We start from the raw sequence: 16,063 nt of genomic DNA on the forward strand, positions 1-16,063 counted from the left end.
GAGCATTCCCTTGCCACCAAGAGCCAAGCCAGGGCTGCAGGGCAGCTGCTCCAGCCCAGACTGCACTGCTGAGTGCTGTGCTCTGGGGCTGGGGCTCCCCGCACAGGGGACTGGACTGGTGTGCCAGAGGAGACAGAGAAGCTGCAGCTTCAGCCTAACTGAGGTGGGTGCATGGGCTGGGAAGAGTGGCGAGGCTCAAGGGGATTCACAGAGCTCATCCTGCTGCAAGGACGAGGAAAAGGGAGTGGGAACTCAGCAGTGAGGAGAGCTGAGGGCTGGAGAGCAGCTCTGAAGGACACTAAAATCCCACCAGACCTCTGAGACATTGCTGCTCCTCAGCCAGTGACAGGATGAGTCCCTAAGCCTGGGGCTCAGCCTTCCCCATGGTGAGGGGCACCAAGGAAGGCAGCAGTGTGATGGAGACTGCCATGGGCTGGGAACTCACTGGGGGAAAAGAGGGAGCAGTTGGGAAGTAAAAGGCAGGTGGGGGAGAGAACTGTTCAGAGAAGGGCTGAGCTACAGCTTGAGCAAGCTGAAAAATGTCATTTGGGGTCATCCCAGATTGATTTCGTTTCAGAAGCTTTTGAACAAGTTTAATTTTTTGGGTGGTGGCATCTTTTCCCTTGGAGGTGTACACTCTGCAAACTTGAGCTGTGTTGCTGAAATGCTCAAGCAAGGCTGTGCTGCAGGTCACACCATTTCTTCTTTGGCTGATTCTGGCCCGGTGCTGAGCTCCAGCAGAGCCCTGGCAGAGCCCAGAGCAGCCTCAGCACCCGCAGAGCCCGGCTGCAAGGAGAGAAAGCAGAAAGCGCCCGTCAGCTGAAGGCTCCTGTCCCCTTGTCCCAGCCGCCCGCGGTGCCCAGGCCATGCTGGCCGTGCCCAGAGCGGTGCCCAGAGCTGCCCATCACTGCTGCCTTTGGCAGCAGAGCAGGAGGGCAGGACATGTGCCCAGCCTGCAGCCAGCCACGGCACATCCAGCCCTCAGCAGCTGCCCGCAGCAGGATGCTCCTGTGCTCGCTGCCATCTCCCCAAAGCTCTGATCCCACCATGCCAAGCAGACGGGACCCACCTGACGCCATCCACCGCTGGAAGAAAAGCTGGTCCCAAACGATGTCCTCAGCCTTCTCCAAGGGCACGGCCCATCCACGCCGCAGCTGCTCCCAAGCACTTCCCCATCCAGACTGGACCCCACCTAGAACGCTTCCTCTAGAAAAACACACAACAAATGATTGAAAATAGATTACAGACAAAAAAGGGAAACAAGAAAAAAGGTCAGAAATCTTATCTCTGTCAGGGGCTTGAGGAAGGCCCAACCCCTGCATGCCAGGGAAAACCCCACCCATGGGTGAGGGAAGCCCAGCCTTTCTCCCTTCCCCCTGCACTGCCCCCCAAAATAACGCTGATCCCAAAGCAAACAAGGGCAGTGGAGCAGCCCAAGCCCTTCCTTGCCTGCAAAGCAAAGCAGCCCCTGCACAGGTTCTGGAGTCCCACCTCTGCTCCCACCATGGGGGTTGGTTTGTGTCGGGCTGGCTGCCCCAGCCCCAGCCCCAGCCCGGGGCACGGTGGGTGCTGGGGGCTGTTGGCAGGGCCAGGAGCCCACTCCCATTTCGTACCCACCCCAGCCCATGCCCCCAGCCCTGCCAAAAGCAGCTGGCAGCCGACTGAAGGATCAGCTGCATCCGCCCCAGCAAAGGGGGAACCTTTGGTTCCCGGCCAGGCTGAGCAATGCCCAAATCTGGGAGCATCCCCCTGCATGTGGACTCATCTGCAAATTCCCTGTGGAGCCTGGCTTTGGAGAAGGTGCCAGAATCCAAGTCCATCATCTTCAGCTGGCCAGGCCGAGGAAGAGATTGTCATCCTTGAGGTTGTCCTTGGTGTCTCCAGCAGCAGCAGCCCCACCTGGTGCAGCTTCTCCAGGGGCTCCTTCTCCTTCCCTGGGGCCAGACCAGGCTGTCAGGGTTCTGCCCAGGGCCCAGCTGTCAGGGAACCAGGACAAGCAAAACCCGGGGGATGGTGGCCACCAGTGCTTGTCACACCAGGTCTCCAGCTCAGCTCCAGCCCAAGAGCTGCGTGTTCCCTTCTGCTGACCCCTGCTCAGAGCTACAGGCAGGACAGAACCTGTCTGGTTGGCTTTGCCACTGATTGCCAAGAGATGTGTGGAGCTGATACCTGCCAGGCCCCTGGATCCAACTGTGCACCTGGATCTCACCCATCCTCTAGGGCAGAGGAACACCCCGCACCCAAGGATCGTGGAAAAGCTCTTCTAAGGACGGCCTGTCCAAGGGCTGCATGGACAAACACCTCTTAATGACATCCTGGCACTCTGGGGAGAGAAACCAGGAATCACCAGTCATTTGGAGAAGTTGCCCCCCTGTTCCCATGCTCAGGCCATGCTGGGTGTGCCTAGAGCTGGGCCTAAACTTCCCCATGGATTCTCTGTTTGGAGGAGAGCAGGAGAGCAGGACATGTGCCACCTCCTCAGCAGCTGCCAGAGCGGGATGCCCACGAGCTGCTGCTGTCTCCCAGCACTGGTATTGCCCCCGTGGCCAGAGATGAGGATCCACCTTGAGAGAGCCGTCGTGGGAACAAGATCCGCCCCCAGATGATCTCCTGGCCCCTCCTGAACGGGTGCTTGCCCATGACCAGGTGGCACAGCAGGAGGCCCAGGGACCAGATGGTCGCTGCCTCGCCGTGGTAGCGTCGGTGGTGGATCCACTCTGGTGGGCTGTAGGACAGGGTTCCTGTGGAACACAGACAGAGTTCAGCAGGGGGATGCTGCTGCTCCCAGAGCCTGGCCCCAGCACCCCTGGGCATGTGGGGGCTGCCCCAGTGGCACACGGGGTGACTGCTGCCCTCTTGCCAGCACCTGGGATTTGTGTACAGACTCGGGGTTGGAAAAGAAGCCACTGGTGCTGGAAGAGGGCAGCAGAAACCCTGGGAAGGCCCAGCCATGACACACAAAAGAAAAACTCATCCAGTGGTGGAGAAACCCACTCGACTACCTGCCTGCACAGTCCCCCAAAAATGTGAACAAGCCAAGGCAAACAAGGGGAGCAGAGCAGTCCAAGCCCTTCCTCGTCTGCTCACCAAACTGTCCAGGGCACGGGGTCAGACCCCCCTCTCTGCTACCCCCATGGGGGTTTTTGTCAGGCTGGCTGCCCCAGCTCCAGCCCCAGCCCAAGGCACAGTGGGTGCTGAAGGCTGTCAGCAGGGCTGGGAGCTGGACCCCCTCACACCCCCACCCAAATCAACCTGGCTCCAGCATTAATCCCATCCCAGCTGCAACAGGGGCGAGCCCCGGTGCTGCACCCCGGCTGGGCCATGAGATGCCCAGGAGCATCCCCTGGCAGGGCTCACCTGCAAACTGGGTTTAGGCTGTGTCTTGGAGGAAGGCGCCACAGCCAAAGTCGATCAGTTTCACCCGCCCGGTGGCCAGGTCGAGCAGGATGTTCTGGGGCTTGATGTCCCTGTGCAGGACCCCGCAGCTGGTGCAGTGCCGCACGGCCTCCAGCACCTGGCGGAACAGCCCCCGCGCCTCCTCCTCCGGCAGGAACCTCCGCTCCGCCAGGAAACCCGACAGGTCCTGGCACCGCTCCGGGCGCTCCAGCACCAGCAAGAAGCTGTCGGGGAGCTCGAGCCACTCCAGGAGCTGAATGACACCAGCGCAGCCAGAGGCCACCTTGGCCAGCAGCACGATCTCCAGGGGTGCGCTGGTGCCGTCGGGCTGCGGGAGGAGCGCGATGCCGTCAGTGGGGCTGAGGCCGTGCCGGGGCTGGGGAAGCCCTCAGCCAGCCCGGGATGCTCTGCATGCCCCGCTCAGCCCACGCCCGCTCTCCCTGCAGGGCTCCCGGCAGCTCCCACCCTGCCGGGCCCCGGCTCATCCCCGCCCGGCACGGCCCGGCTTCTGCCGCTGGCCCCGCTCACTCACCAGCTCGCCCCAGTGCCGGATGCGATCCCACGGCACCCTTTTGATGGCCACCTGCGAGCAAGGGACAGCAGCGGGTTCAGCTCGCCCCCGGCCTAGCCCAACCCCATCTTCCTCCTCCTCCTCCTCCTCCTCCTGCGCCCGCCGTCGGCCCCGCCGCTCACCGGGGCGCCGTCCGAGAGCCGCGTGGCCGCGAAGACGCTGCCGAAGCCGCCGCTGCCCAGCAGCGAACCCAGCCGGTACCGCTCCTGCAGGGCCTCCTGCGCCTTCCCTGCGGGCGGGACGCGGCTGTCAGCGCTCGGCCCGGGGCCAGGAGCGGCCCCCGAGCGCCCCCCGAGCGCCCCGGGCCGGCCATCCCCAGGCGTTCTCTGCTGGCAACGGGACAGCGGCGGCTCGGGGCCGGCGGCCGCGCTGCCGAGCGGCGGAGCTCGGGCCGGGGAAGCCGCAGCGGAGGCGGCGGCAGCGGCCGCGCCGCCTGTGTCCTCCGCGGGGCCCGGGAGGAGCCGGGGCCGGGGCCGGGACTGGAGCCCACGTCGGGGCCGGGGCCGGGCTCGGGCCAGGCGGAGCCAAAGGGCGGCGATGCCGCCCCAGCCCCAGGCACTGATGCCCGCCCAGCAGCGCCAGCGCCAGCACGGCCAGAGCCGGGCGGGGGCGAGACCGCGGCGGGACGGCCGGGGACGGGGACGGGACAGCCCCGCCCAGGGCCGGGGGCGGGTCATGGGCATGGCTCGGCCCGGCAGGGGAGAGGGAGACTGGGAGAGGAGGGGACAGCGGGAAAGGGAGAGCGGGAGAGGCTGCGGGACAGCAAGAGAGGGAGAGGAGGAGCAAAAGGGAGTCGACAAAGCCGCTTCTTTCGCTGCTTTCGCTGCTTTCGCTGCTGCTGCTGCTGCTGCTGCTGCTGCTGCTGCTGCTGCTGCTGCTGCTGCTGCTGCAACTGAAGCAACTGAAGCTCCGACGCCGTTTGTCCCCGTGTCCGTTTGTCCGTTGCCCGCTCGCCCCCGCGCCCAGCCCCGCGCTCCCCGGGGGCAGCCCCTGAACCTGTCCCAACACCGGAACTTTGCCGTGTTCAGCCCAGACCCAGAGTCTGGACTCCTTCCCAGGGGCACAGGAATCCCCTTGGGCGCTGCTGTGCATTGTCCCTGCTGAGGGTCAAACACTCTCGGAGCGCATTCCCTGAGTGCAGAATTTGTACCTGACCCAAGCACTGCACTTACCTCTCCAGCAATGATTTCAAAAAAAAAAAAAAAAAAAAAAAAAAAAAAAAAAAAAAAAAAAACCAAAAAAAAAACAAAAACAGGGAATAGCAAACTGTGTGTAGCTCATGGTATTTTACAGTGTCTAAAACTTGCCAAGTCATGGATCTTAGAAGTGAGATCCATTTGGATTAATGGGATGGAGAAGTGGTTCAAGATGGAAAAGGGAGCATAAAAATAAACAGAGAAAACCATCTTGGATTGTTTCTTTCCATTTTAATTTCATTTCTTAACAGCTGTTTCAGTTTTCCCAGAATCTTCTCCACAGTCCTGTTTGCTCTTTCCAAGAACCTTTCCTGGAGAACGAGGAAGCTTTGAGCAGCTTCTGTCACAAGATGTGCCACCAGCTGCAGCTTCTCTTGGCTTTCCACACCTTGCTTGCAGCTTGACTCTTGCAGCAAAGCAGGAGAAATATTTGAAGAACTTGACAGCTTGTTCTTCCTTTTCCTTGTGGGCTGGGCAGTTGTGCCATTGGTGAGGTTTTCATTGTTGCTGTTCTACCCTAAGTAACCATGACGGGCTACCAGGAATTGTCAGGGAATGCAAGCCTGACTGAATGCAGAGAAAGAATCTGCAGAGCCTGCAGCCAGAAATGGAGAGCTGTGTGATCATCATTGCAACATCCCCATGGACATCTTGAAAGAGATCTAGAAGATGAAAATGGGCTGACAGGAGTTTGTTTCTGCGTTCCGTTTAGATGCTTCTGCATCTCATGCACTGATATAAATCAAGAGTACAATCAGTTCATGGAAAGCAGCAGAACAAGCTGGACCTCTCAGGAGATGACTGAAAGAATCTGAAAAGGAGAAATGCAGGCAATGACTTGGTGGACTTTGTCTGGAAGAAGGGTCACTTTTTCCTAATAATTTCTAATCCATCTCCTCTGCATTTGTCTTTCTGAAAAAGGCCATTTCCACCCCAGATTCCCCATGGAATGGGAAGCCTGAGCTTGTGGAAGTGCCTGAGCGATGCCCTGTTCCTCTGCAGGGACACTCAGGCTGGAGCAGGAGCCGGAGCCCTCTGTGGGGAAGCCTCCTCCGAGCTGGAATTTGTGCCGTGCTGGGAGAGGAGGAGGAGGGGGAGAACGCTGGGCGCTGTGTGGCAGGAGCAGGAGGTTTGGGCCGCAGGACATTCCGTCTGCGCCGCTGCCCCGCAATGGGCGGGAACGCTGTGGGGAAGACTGGGGGACACTGGAGCGGACTGTGGATGGCACTGGGGGGAACTGGAAGGGCCTGGGAATGAACTCAGGTGTACTGGGAGGGACTGGGCTGTACTGGGAGGGACTGGAGGGGCACTGGGGTTGTACTGGGCTGTACTGGGGATGAACTGGGCTGTGCTGGGAGGGACTGGAGGGGTTGAATGGGCTGTTCCCGCCTCTGCTGCCTCCCATTTGCCGAGGCTCCCGCCCATCACAGCCCTCAACCAATCAGCGCCAGGGATTGTGGCTTGGGGGCGGTGCCTGGAGTATGTGCTTTTCTTTTGCCTACAACTCCCGTCATGCTCTGCGGCCCCATAGAGCCCTATTGGGGCTGGGACTACAACTCCCGTCATGCCCCGCGCCCCACAGAACCCCGGTATCTGCCCCCATCTGTCCCATAAGTGTCCCCCAGACCCTCCAGGATCCCCAAGTGCCCCTCAGCGCCCATTTGGGAACCCACAAACTTTACTGGCAAAGTACAAAAACCCAAGAAACTCTGGAAAAGCATTTAATACAACATCCAATCCAACGTAAAACACTTGTCGTAGCAGTAACTTCATTCACTCAGCCCATTTAGCCTGGAAAGCCTTAAACACTTCAGTTGTTCAGGTACCCAAAAATGTTCCATAGAAAGAGCATTAGAAGGAGAGGAAAGAGAGAGAGAGACAGAAAGACAGAAGCTCCATAGAAAGACACACCTGTGGCTCCCAGCTCCTGGGGTTCCAGTGTGGCTGAGACACAAACCCCAGGGGAAGGCAGAGTCCATAGCAGGGGCTGACCTTGTGCTCCTTGGTTTTAAGCCCCTGGGCCTTCGTGGGCCTCCCCCCAGCTGGGACTTCTGATTGCTCGGGCGTTCAGAGCTGGGTTAGCGCTGTCCCAGCTGTGTGACTGATTGACAGCTCAACCCAAGGTGTCTCGGGACATCGATCTCATCCAGCCTCTGACAGCGACCACGGTGACACTGGGAAACCTCATGGAGCCATGGGTCAGTTGTGACACTCTGGGGACCTCGTGGAACCAGAGGAGACCATTGTGAAACTCCCATGGAACCGAGGGCCCGGGGTGACACGGGTGCAGGCCAGAGTGTCACGGAGGAGCCATTGTGACACTGTGGGTCCCCATGGAACCAAGGGAATGTGAGACAGGCTGGTGCCTGAAGTTTTATCTTTCGTATTTTCCAGATTCTGCACTGCATCAGTCTGTAACTCTGAACTTCATACAGACTGTCAGCAAGTTCTCTTCACAGTGCAGTCAGACAAAACAATCCTTTTCCAGCCCGAGAACCAAGGACACCGCTGCAGCTTCAGGCCCAAAATGTGAAAACAACAGCGAATTGAGGAGAGCAGACTGGGAGGGTGGGACTGCGAAACCTGAAGGTGTAATTGGACAATTAACCCCAATATGGAAATGAACCAAAACTTATAAAAGTGTGCAAACGTGTGACCTGTCGTCCATCCTGGGTGTACCCTCAGCCAGGCCCTTGTACTGCCCAAGGTGGATCCTTTGAAGGCCTTTTCAATAAATCCCTCCTTTATTCCTGTCACACTGTCCAGCCTCTGCTCTAGGTGGCCTCTCAAGGCATCAAGGCCTGGCTGGCTGGGCCACCTGGGGGCCACCTGACAGGTCCAACTGACCTTGGCATGTCAAGGGCTGCTGCTTGTCAGCCCCTGGGGCACTGGGGCTCTGTGCTCTCCTTCCTGTGGAAAGAACTGTCCTATTCCTCCAGGTGCCCCTGGCCAAAATTTGGATTCCTCCTCTTATTTTGCTTCTATGCAAAGATTGTTCCCAGATGAAATCTGCCAGGACAGACAGGTCTGGCTGGCTTGGCCACCCGGGGGCCACCTCTCATCTGCCTTTGAGACACTGGGACCCTGTGCTTTTCTTTCTTATGGGAAAAAGCACCTTCCACATCCAGGCACCCATGGCCAAAGTTGGGAATCCGCCTCCAGGATTCCCTATATCCAAGGATTTCTCCCAAATGAAAGCTTCCAGGAGAGGCAAGTCTGGCTGGGCTTGGTTTCCAAAGAGCTGATTCTTATCTGCCTTTGAAACACTGGGGCTTTGTGCTTTCCTTCCTGATGAAAAGAACTCTTCTTCCTGCTCAGGTGCCCATGGCCAAAACTGAGATTCTACCTCCAAAACTATGTACATCCAAGGATTTCCCCCAGATGAAAGGTGCCAGGAAAGACAGATCTGACTCTCTTGGCCTATGGTGACCACCTCTCATCTTCTTCCAAAACACCTGGGCTTTGTGCTTTTCTTTCCTGTGGGAAAAACCATCCATCTCGACCGGATGCCCATGGCCAAAGTTGGGAATGTTCCTCCAGAATTCCCTAGATCCAAGGATTTCTCAGTGACAAAAGCTGCCAGGACAAACAGCTCTGGCTGGCTTGGCCTCCCAGGAGCCACCTCTCTCCTCTTCTGCCCCTGAAACACTTGGGCTTTGTGCTTTCCTTCCTATGGAAAAGAACCGTCCTTCTTAGCAATGCAGAAATGGCCAAAATTGGGATTCCACCTCCAAAATTCCTTATATCCAAGGGTTGCTTTCAGACAAAAAAATACCTGGACACAGAGGTCTGGCTGCCCTTGGTCTCTGGTGGCCTCTTTTCATCTGGCCCTGAAACACCGGTGTTCTGTGCTTTTCTTCCTATGGACAAGAACCGTCCTTCACCTCCAGGCAACCAGGTCTGAAACTGGTAATCCTCCTCTAAAATTCCCTCTATCCAAGGACAAAATCTGCCAGCACCATCTGATCTGGCTGCCCTTGGCCTCTGGTGGCTGCGGCTCATCCGCCCCTGGAACACTGGGGCTGGGTTGTTCCCTTCCTATGGAGACCACGGTGACGCTGTGAGGACCTGGTGGAACCATGGAGACCATTGTGACACTGTGGGGCCATGGTGACACCGCGGGGCTTCATGGACCCAGAGACCATCATGACTCTGTGGGGCCTGATGGAACCATGGAGACCATGAGGACCCTTCAGGGCCTCGTGTCACCAAGGGGGCATTGTGACACCTCAGGGCCTCCTGGGAGCAAGGGACCATTGGGACACTGTGGGGCCCCATGGAACCGAGGGAAGATGGAACAGGTCTGGCTGGCTTGGCCTCCCAGGGGCCACCTGACAGGTCTGGCTGATGTTGGAATGCCAAGGGCTGCCTCTCATCAGCTCCTGGAGCTCTGGGGCTCCGTGCTTTCCTTGCTATGGAAAAGAACTGTTCCTCTTTTCAGACAGCCATGGACAAAATTGGTATCTCCCCTATAAAGTTTCCTGTATGCAGTGGTATCTGCCAGAAAAATCCTGCCAGCTCTGCCTGGCCTTGGCCTCTGGTGGTCACATCTCATCTGCCTCAGAAGCACTGGGGCTCTCTGCCTTCCTTCCTACAGAACAGAACTGACCTTCTTGTCCAGGGACCGTGGCAGAAACTGGAATTTGGCGGCCAAATTTCCATCTATCCTAGGATTGCTGCCACACAAAAGCTGCCAGGACAGACAGTTCTGCCTGGCCTTGGCCTCTGGTGATATGAGCAGAATGTTTTCATTTGCAAACACCTTGAGAGGGCCCAGAGATCTCCCAGGCTGGGTTTGTAGGCCTCAAGAACCAAACACGTATATGGAGGCTGATGTGCCTGGGCTCAGTTATGAAGAAACTGAGAACAGATCAGGAGTGGCCTGGCAGGGCTTGAAGGGTGGATTCAGAAATGGTGGAGCTTTTCTCCATAGAGGGAAACAGCCAGAGAGAGAAATTATACCAGAAATGCAACTGGTGAAATCCAGACTGGACACCAGGAGAAAGGAATTTCCCTCCCAGGGCAGGGCTGTGGTGCAACACATCCCCAGAAGGAGCCTGGAGCAGCCCAAGGCTTTGTGTGGCCAGGCAGAGGCAGGCAGGAGGCAGAGCTGTCAGCAAAGGAAGGGGCCAGCGAGGTGGGGCAGCTGGGGGATGAGGACAGCCTGCAGGGACAGAGGCACAGGGCAGGTGTTGGAACCCAAGGTGTCCCTCAGACACTCTTGGATGTTCCGGGTCCAGGTCAGAAGCATCTGAGACCCTGGCAGGCACCCAGGAACCCCTGTAGTTTTGAATTTGATCCATGGAACAACTTACCAACCTTGCTGGAAGAACAAGAAATCACAAAAGTTTAGATATTATAATAGAAGTAGTCACAAAGTGAAAGGAAGAATTTTTGAGTGCTGTACAGGGGGGGGTTAGGCCTTGTACAGAGGGGTCTGAGTTTTGTACATGGGGGTCGGAAGTTCTAAGATGGAGGGATTTGGGCGTGCCCTGTCCTCCTTCTTTCTTCTTCCTATCCCCCATGTTCTTGGTGATGTTTACACTCACAGATTGGTTTAGAGTAGAAAGTCCCTTTTCAATATAGGTGATAGGCATTGAGGAAAAACTATAAACATTTAATAAGTAATGTGTGATATAAAAGATGGCACCAGCCCATGGGCGAGAGAGACGGAGAGAGATGGAAAGGGACAGAGACAGAGACAGAGACAGAGACAGAGACAGAGAGAGACACAGAGGGAGAAGGAGTCAGAGGAAATGTCAGGGAGTGTGTGTGCCTTGAGACAACATGCAATAAACTACCTTGAGACCGGATGACTGAAGACTACTGAGTCTTTCTTTGAAGGCACGGGTTGGAGGAGAGACTTTACCAGCTCCCAGGGTCACCCCAATCTGGGGGTGAGCCCCATCAGTCCCTTTCCCTGTGTACCACCCCTGAGCCCTCAGACCACTGGATCCCTGATGCTTTCCTCCACCCCCTCTTTTCCTGTATTTATACCCTAAACCCTCCTTTGTCTTTGTCTTTAACCCCCAGACCCCTGGAGCGTCAGACCCTAATAAACCCTGGCTGGAGCTCCATGCCTGGACCCTCCCGTGTCTTCACTGCCGAGCTGCTCCGTGTGTGTGTGTGTGCTGGGGCTCTCGTGGCTCCTGCCTGTTAGCACAAAACACTCTCAGGGAAAGTTGTGCCAGCCACCACCACAGACCACACCAGTGTCCCTTGGGACCAAGAGGCCATTGTGACCCTGTGGGACCAAGGAGAGCATTGCTGCCCTGCCAGACCTCATGGAACCAAGGATCCACTGTGACACTGCAGGGCCTTGGGGGACCACGGTGACATTGTGACACTGCAGGGCCCAAGGATCCAAGGGACTTTGTGACACCAAGGGGTCCCATGGAACCAAAGGGACATTGTGACACTGCGAGGCCTCATGGAATCATGGAGACAATTGGGACACTCTCAGGCCTCATGGAACCGAGGTGACACCAAGTTGTCCGGAGTGTTGATCTGCTGGAGGGCAGGAGGGCTCTGCACAGGGCCCTGGACAGGCTGGATCCAGGGCCCAAATCCAACAAGGTGAGGTTTAACAAGTCCAAGTGCCGGGTCCTGCACTTTGGCCACAACAACCCCTGCAGCGCTCCAGGCTGGGGACAAAGGGGCTGGAGAGCAGCCAGGCAGAAAGGGACCTGCAGGGACTGATGGACAGCAGGCTGGACATGAGCCAGCCGTGTGCCCAGGTGGCCAAGAAGGCCAATGGCTCCTGGCCTGGATAAGGAATGGTGTGGCCAGCAGGAGCAGGGCAGGGATTCTTCCCCTCTGCTGGGCACTGGTTGGGCAGCACCTCGAGTGCTGTGTCCAGTTCTGGGCCCCCAATTTAGGAAGGACATGGAGGGGCTGGAGCGTGTCCCGAGAAGGGCAACAAGGCTGGTGAGGGGTGTGAAGCACAAGTCCTGTGAGGAGCGGCTGAGGGAGCTGGGGTTGTTGATCCTGGAGAAGAGGAGGCTCAGGGGAGACAAGGCGGTGTCAGGGCACATGTTGGACTTGATGATCTCCAAGGTCTTTTCCAGCCTTGCTGATTCTGGGATTCTCTGAAACCAGCCTTGGAGCAGTTACAGGAGGAGCCCTGAGCCTCCTCTTCAGAAGCTGCAGCAGCCCAGGTCCCTCAGCTTCTCCTCACAGCCCCAAAGCCCATCCTGTCAGTCCTGCAGAGCCTCTGCAGCTCCTCCTCCTTGCCCAGAAGAGGGAGTCCCACAGGCAGACACAGCAGCCCAGATGTGCCCCCCTGGCCTGGGCTGCCTCTGGCAAGGGAGCAGCACGAGGCACTGCAGGAGCCTGCAGACAATTCCTGCAGCATTTGTGGGATGATCCTGCTCCCCAAGGGACGTTCCCATGGTGCCAAGTCAGGAACTGCAATGGGGAGTGGGGCCAGAGAGGAAAGGGCAAACAGGGATGGGCTGTGTGCAGGGCAGGGAAAAGGGCTGGGCAAGAGGAAGAAATTTGTATCAGGAAGAGTAAAGAAAGCAAAGGTGAAGCAGAGGAAATGCTCAGGGCAGTTTGGCGGTGGCTGCCAGGCAGCCCTGGCTCTGAGCAACAGCGTCTGCAGTGGGACAGGAAAGTCCCAGCTGATGGGAACAAACTTTCTGGCTGAGTGCAGAGGCCAGGACAAAGCTGAGTGGTTTCCCCGGCATCCCCCAGCCCTTCCTGCCCCCAGGGGCTGATGGCATTTGTGCTGTCTCAGGTCCATGTCCCCACACCAAAACTCTGGGGCTGCTGACGGGGGTTTTCTGTGCTGAGCATTGGCCTGGCCGTGTTCTTGAGAGAGCCTGGGCAAGGAGCCTGGAGCCCCCAGGCCCTGGCCTGAGGCATCAGCGCTGCCCCAGCAGTGCCCATGGCCTGTCCCTGCTGCAGCCCTGGCACTGCCACCCCCAGGACTGTGCCCGGCCCCGAGAGCACTCAGGCCCTGCAGCAACACCAGGGCCACCAGGGCAGCGGGGCAGGGCCACGGGAGCAGCACTGGCAACACCAAGTGCTGCTGCTGCTGCTGGGCACAGCTGCTGTGCCAGCACTGATCTGCCCCCAGCTCTGCACACAGACATTGCTGCTGCAGCTCCAGAGAAGGCAACAAAAGGGCATCACTTCAGAAAACTCTGCTGGGAGATCCTTCAGTTCCTTTAAAGCCATCGAGAGCGCAGCCCCTCATTGACACTGTCTGTGGCCACAGGGAAGGTGGAGAGAAACAAAATGAGAAATGGCACAAACAATGACATTTCCTTGGGGTGAAGATGAAAAAAGTAAAACAAAGGAAAAAATGCCCACAACCCAAGCAATAAGTATCAAAAATGACTTTTATTACAAGTGATTGGCAGAAAATGGCCAATATTTTAATGTTTCTGAAACCATCCAGTCATCAGTATCCACACTGCAGCCTTGAGCTCCTGGTTCCTCAGGCTGTAGATGAGGGGGTTCAGGGCTGGAGGCACCACCGAGTACAGAACTGACAGGGCCAGATCCAGGCATGGGGAGGAGATGGAGCGGGGCTTCAGGTAGGCAAACACTGCAGTGCTGACAAACAGGGAGACCACGGCCAGGTGAGGGAGGCAGGTGGAAAAGGCTTTGTGCCGTCCCTGCTCAGAGGGGATCCTCAGCACAGCCCTGAAGATCTGCACATAGGAGAAAACAATGAACACAAAACAACCAAATAACAAACAGGCACTAACAGCAAGAAGCCCAAATTCCCTGAGGTAGGATTTGGAGCAGGAGAGCTTGAGGATCTGGGGGATTTCACAGAAGAACTGGCCCAGGGCATTGCCATGGCACAGGGGCAGGGAAAATGTATTGGCTGTTTGCATGAGAGCATTGAGAAAGGCACTGGCCCAGGCAGCTGCTGCCATGTGGGCACAAGCTCTGCTGCCCAGGAGGGTCCCGTAGTGCAGGGGTTTGCAGATGGACACGTAGCGGTCATAGCACATGATGGTCAGCAGGAAATACTCTGTTTCTGCACAGAAACCAAAAAAAAAGACCTGAGCAGCACATGCTGTGTAGGAGATGGTGCTGGTGTCCCAGAGGGAATTGTGCATGGCTTTGGGGACAGTGGTGCAGATGGAGCCCAGGTCGCTGAGGGCCAGGTTGAGCAGGAAGAAGAACATGGGCGTGTGCAGGTGGTGGCCGCAGGCTACGGCGCTGATGATAAGGCCGTTGCCCAGGAGGGCAGCCAGGGAGATGCCCAGCAAGAGGCAGAAGTGCAGGAGCTGCAGCTGCCGCCTCTCTGCCAGTGCCAGCAGGAGGAAGTGGCTGATGGAGCTGCTGTTGGACATTGGCTGTGGCTGCACATGGGCACCTGTTCATGGAGAAAGGACAGTGACAAGTCAGGAGAGGCTGCTTGGAGCCAAACCTGGGCCATTCCCTGTAGCCTGTCCCGCTGGGACTCACCCACCCTTGTTCCTGCTCTGGGCAAACCTTCACCCAGGTCCCTGCCTGAGCTCCAGCTGTGCTGGCTGAGTGTGCCAGGAGCAGCCAGGGCTGTGTGTGGGGGCTCTCACGGAGCCATCCCTGCCCTGCTGCCCTGGGTTTGTGGCCATGGGGCAGAGGGACAAGGCTGGATATTCAGCATTTGTCAGGGGAATCACTCCTACAGCAGAAAGGCTCGGTACCACCTGGAGTCACTCTTCTAAGGGAAATAGATGGCAGGAGATGGTTTTAGGAATTGTTTTCCTACCCACACATTATTGCTGCCTCTGTGAGGTCAGAAATCCCCAGCATTCCTGCTGCACTCAGAGTTTGGCACTGAGAGATTGGAGAGGCAAAGGAGTCCCTGTGGCTGAGGGAAGGTGAGGGGCTGGATGGGCTTGTTCCCCCAGCACTGCTCTGTTCAGCCCCCTCTCCTTCCCTGAGCATCTCCCTGGGCCTGGACATTCCCTCCTGAGAGGTGCCTTGTCCCTGCCAGCGCTCACAGAGCCCATCCCAGCCCGTGTGCCCTCGGCCCGGCCCTACAGAAACCTGCCTGTGTGCAGGGCCCTGGCTGGGGCAGGGTCTGTGTGCAGCTGGACAAGGGCAGCTCAGGAGAGCCCTGCTGGGCCCTGCCAAGGTGATGCTGCTGCTGTCCAGGGCTGAGCAGTGGCTGAAGGCCCTTTGGGAGGCTGCCAGCAGAGAGACTGACCACCCAAAGTCACAGTTCTGGAGTCTCTGTAAATGTTCAAACATTCCTTTGATGATCTTGTGTGTCCCTTTCAACTCAGAAAGTTCTGTCATTCTGGGATTACAATTCCTGTTCTGCTTCTCTTATGCCCCTGTTGTCTATGATCAAAAGAAAAAAAAAAAAACAAAACAAAACAACCAACCCTTGCAACAGAGTTAGAACAGTAAAGTAAAAACCAGACCTTTATTGGAAGCTTCCAGGTGTCCCAGTGGGGATGAGGCTCAATCGGCTCCTGATTTCAACAATTTCTAAAGGTTGATTAATTGGGATATTTAACAGGAACATCCAATAGGAGATTCAGTTGTCCCAGTTACACACTCCTGGCTCAACCCATTGGAGTAGGTCCAAGGGCTACTTTGCCACACTTTTTGTTATGACTGCTCATATTCTGGTCAAAAACCAAAATGTTCTTCTTGTAGGTCCTCTTCCTGGTAATAAGACGATACAGTATTTCAGGAATGTATTTAGACAGTCTGATTATTGTTCTGAAATCTAACAGAAAGGTTAGGAAATGTAATAGAGTTAATTAAGGATTGTATTGATCGAAGTATATAATAGTAGTTTAATAGAGTTAATTAAGAGTTTAATAGCCTAAAGTAAGGATTATAGTTTTATAACTATATAATAGGGTGAGATGCGGTTGGAAGAAGATTGGGAGAAGTGGGATCCAAATTTGGAGCAGTGGGATTGGGGTTGTGTGGGACT

General features: G+C 56.7%; 2 protein-coding genes, 2 long non-coding RNA genes and 1 pseudogene across 5 annotated transcripts in view; 1 reads left to right on the plus strand and 4 right to left on the minus strand.

Annotated features, from left to right (window-relative positions):
- LOC128782907 (zinc finger protein 345-like) overlaps positions 1-16,063 on the plus strand; it is a 258,868-nt pseudogene that overhangs the window by 138,781 nt on the left and 104,024 nt on the right.
- LOC128782981 (uncharacterized) lies at positions 567-1,648 on the minus strand. The gene is made up of 2 exons (XR_008428930.1): positions 1,070-1,648; positions 567-786 (listed from the first exon to the last, which is right to left on the minus strand). It is a non-coding gene; the product is annotated as an uncharacterized LOC128782981 (long non-coding RNA).
- Positions 1,657-4,786, minus strand: LOC128782926 (serine/threonine-protein kinase pim-1-like). Its single transcript, XM_053933472.1, is given in 6 exon segments — positions 1,657-1,976; positions 2,170-2,323; positions 2,565-2,741; positions 3,358-3,724; positions 3,929-3,979; positions 4,090-4,786. Coding segments are annotated over 5 exon segments (1,263 nt in total). The 5' UTR covers positions 4,651-4,786; the 3' UTR covers positions 1,657-1,976; positions 2,170-2,216.
- LOC128782998 (uncharacterized) lies at positions 6,874-11,237 on the minus strand. Its single transcript, XR_008428947.1, has 2 exons — positions 8,939-11,237; positions 6,874-8,833 (listed from the first exon to the last, which is right to left on the minus strand). It is a non-coding gene; the product is annotated as an uncharacterized LOC128782998 (long non-coding RNA).
- LOC128782965 (olfactory receptor 14A16-like) overlaps positions 13,058-16,063 on the minus strand; it is a 177,160-nt gene continuing 174,154 nt past the window's right edge. The window contains exon 2 of one of the 2 annotated variants that reach the window (XM_053933554.1): positions 13,058-15,786. In XM_053933554.1, coding sequence (XP_053789529.1) covers positions 13,545-14,477 — 933 coding nt within the window. In that variant the 5' untranslated portion in view covers positions 14,478-15,786 and the 3' untranslated portion in view covers positions 13,058-13,544. Of the gene's footprint in view, positions 15,851-16,063 lie in introns of both variants that reach the window. The other variant, XM_053933553.1, reaches the window with a different exon arrangement.

The sequence above is a fragment of the Vidua chalybeata genome (assembly GCF_026979565.1).
Source record: "Vidua chalybeata isolate OUT-0048 chromosome W unlocalized genomic scaffold, bVidCha1 merged haplotype SUPER_W_unloc_5, whole genome shotgun sequence".
In the NCBI taxonomy this organism is placed as follows: domain Eukaryota; kingdom Metazoa; phylum Chordata; class Aves; order Passeriformes; family Viduidae; genus Vidua; species Vidua chalybeata.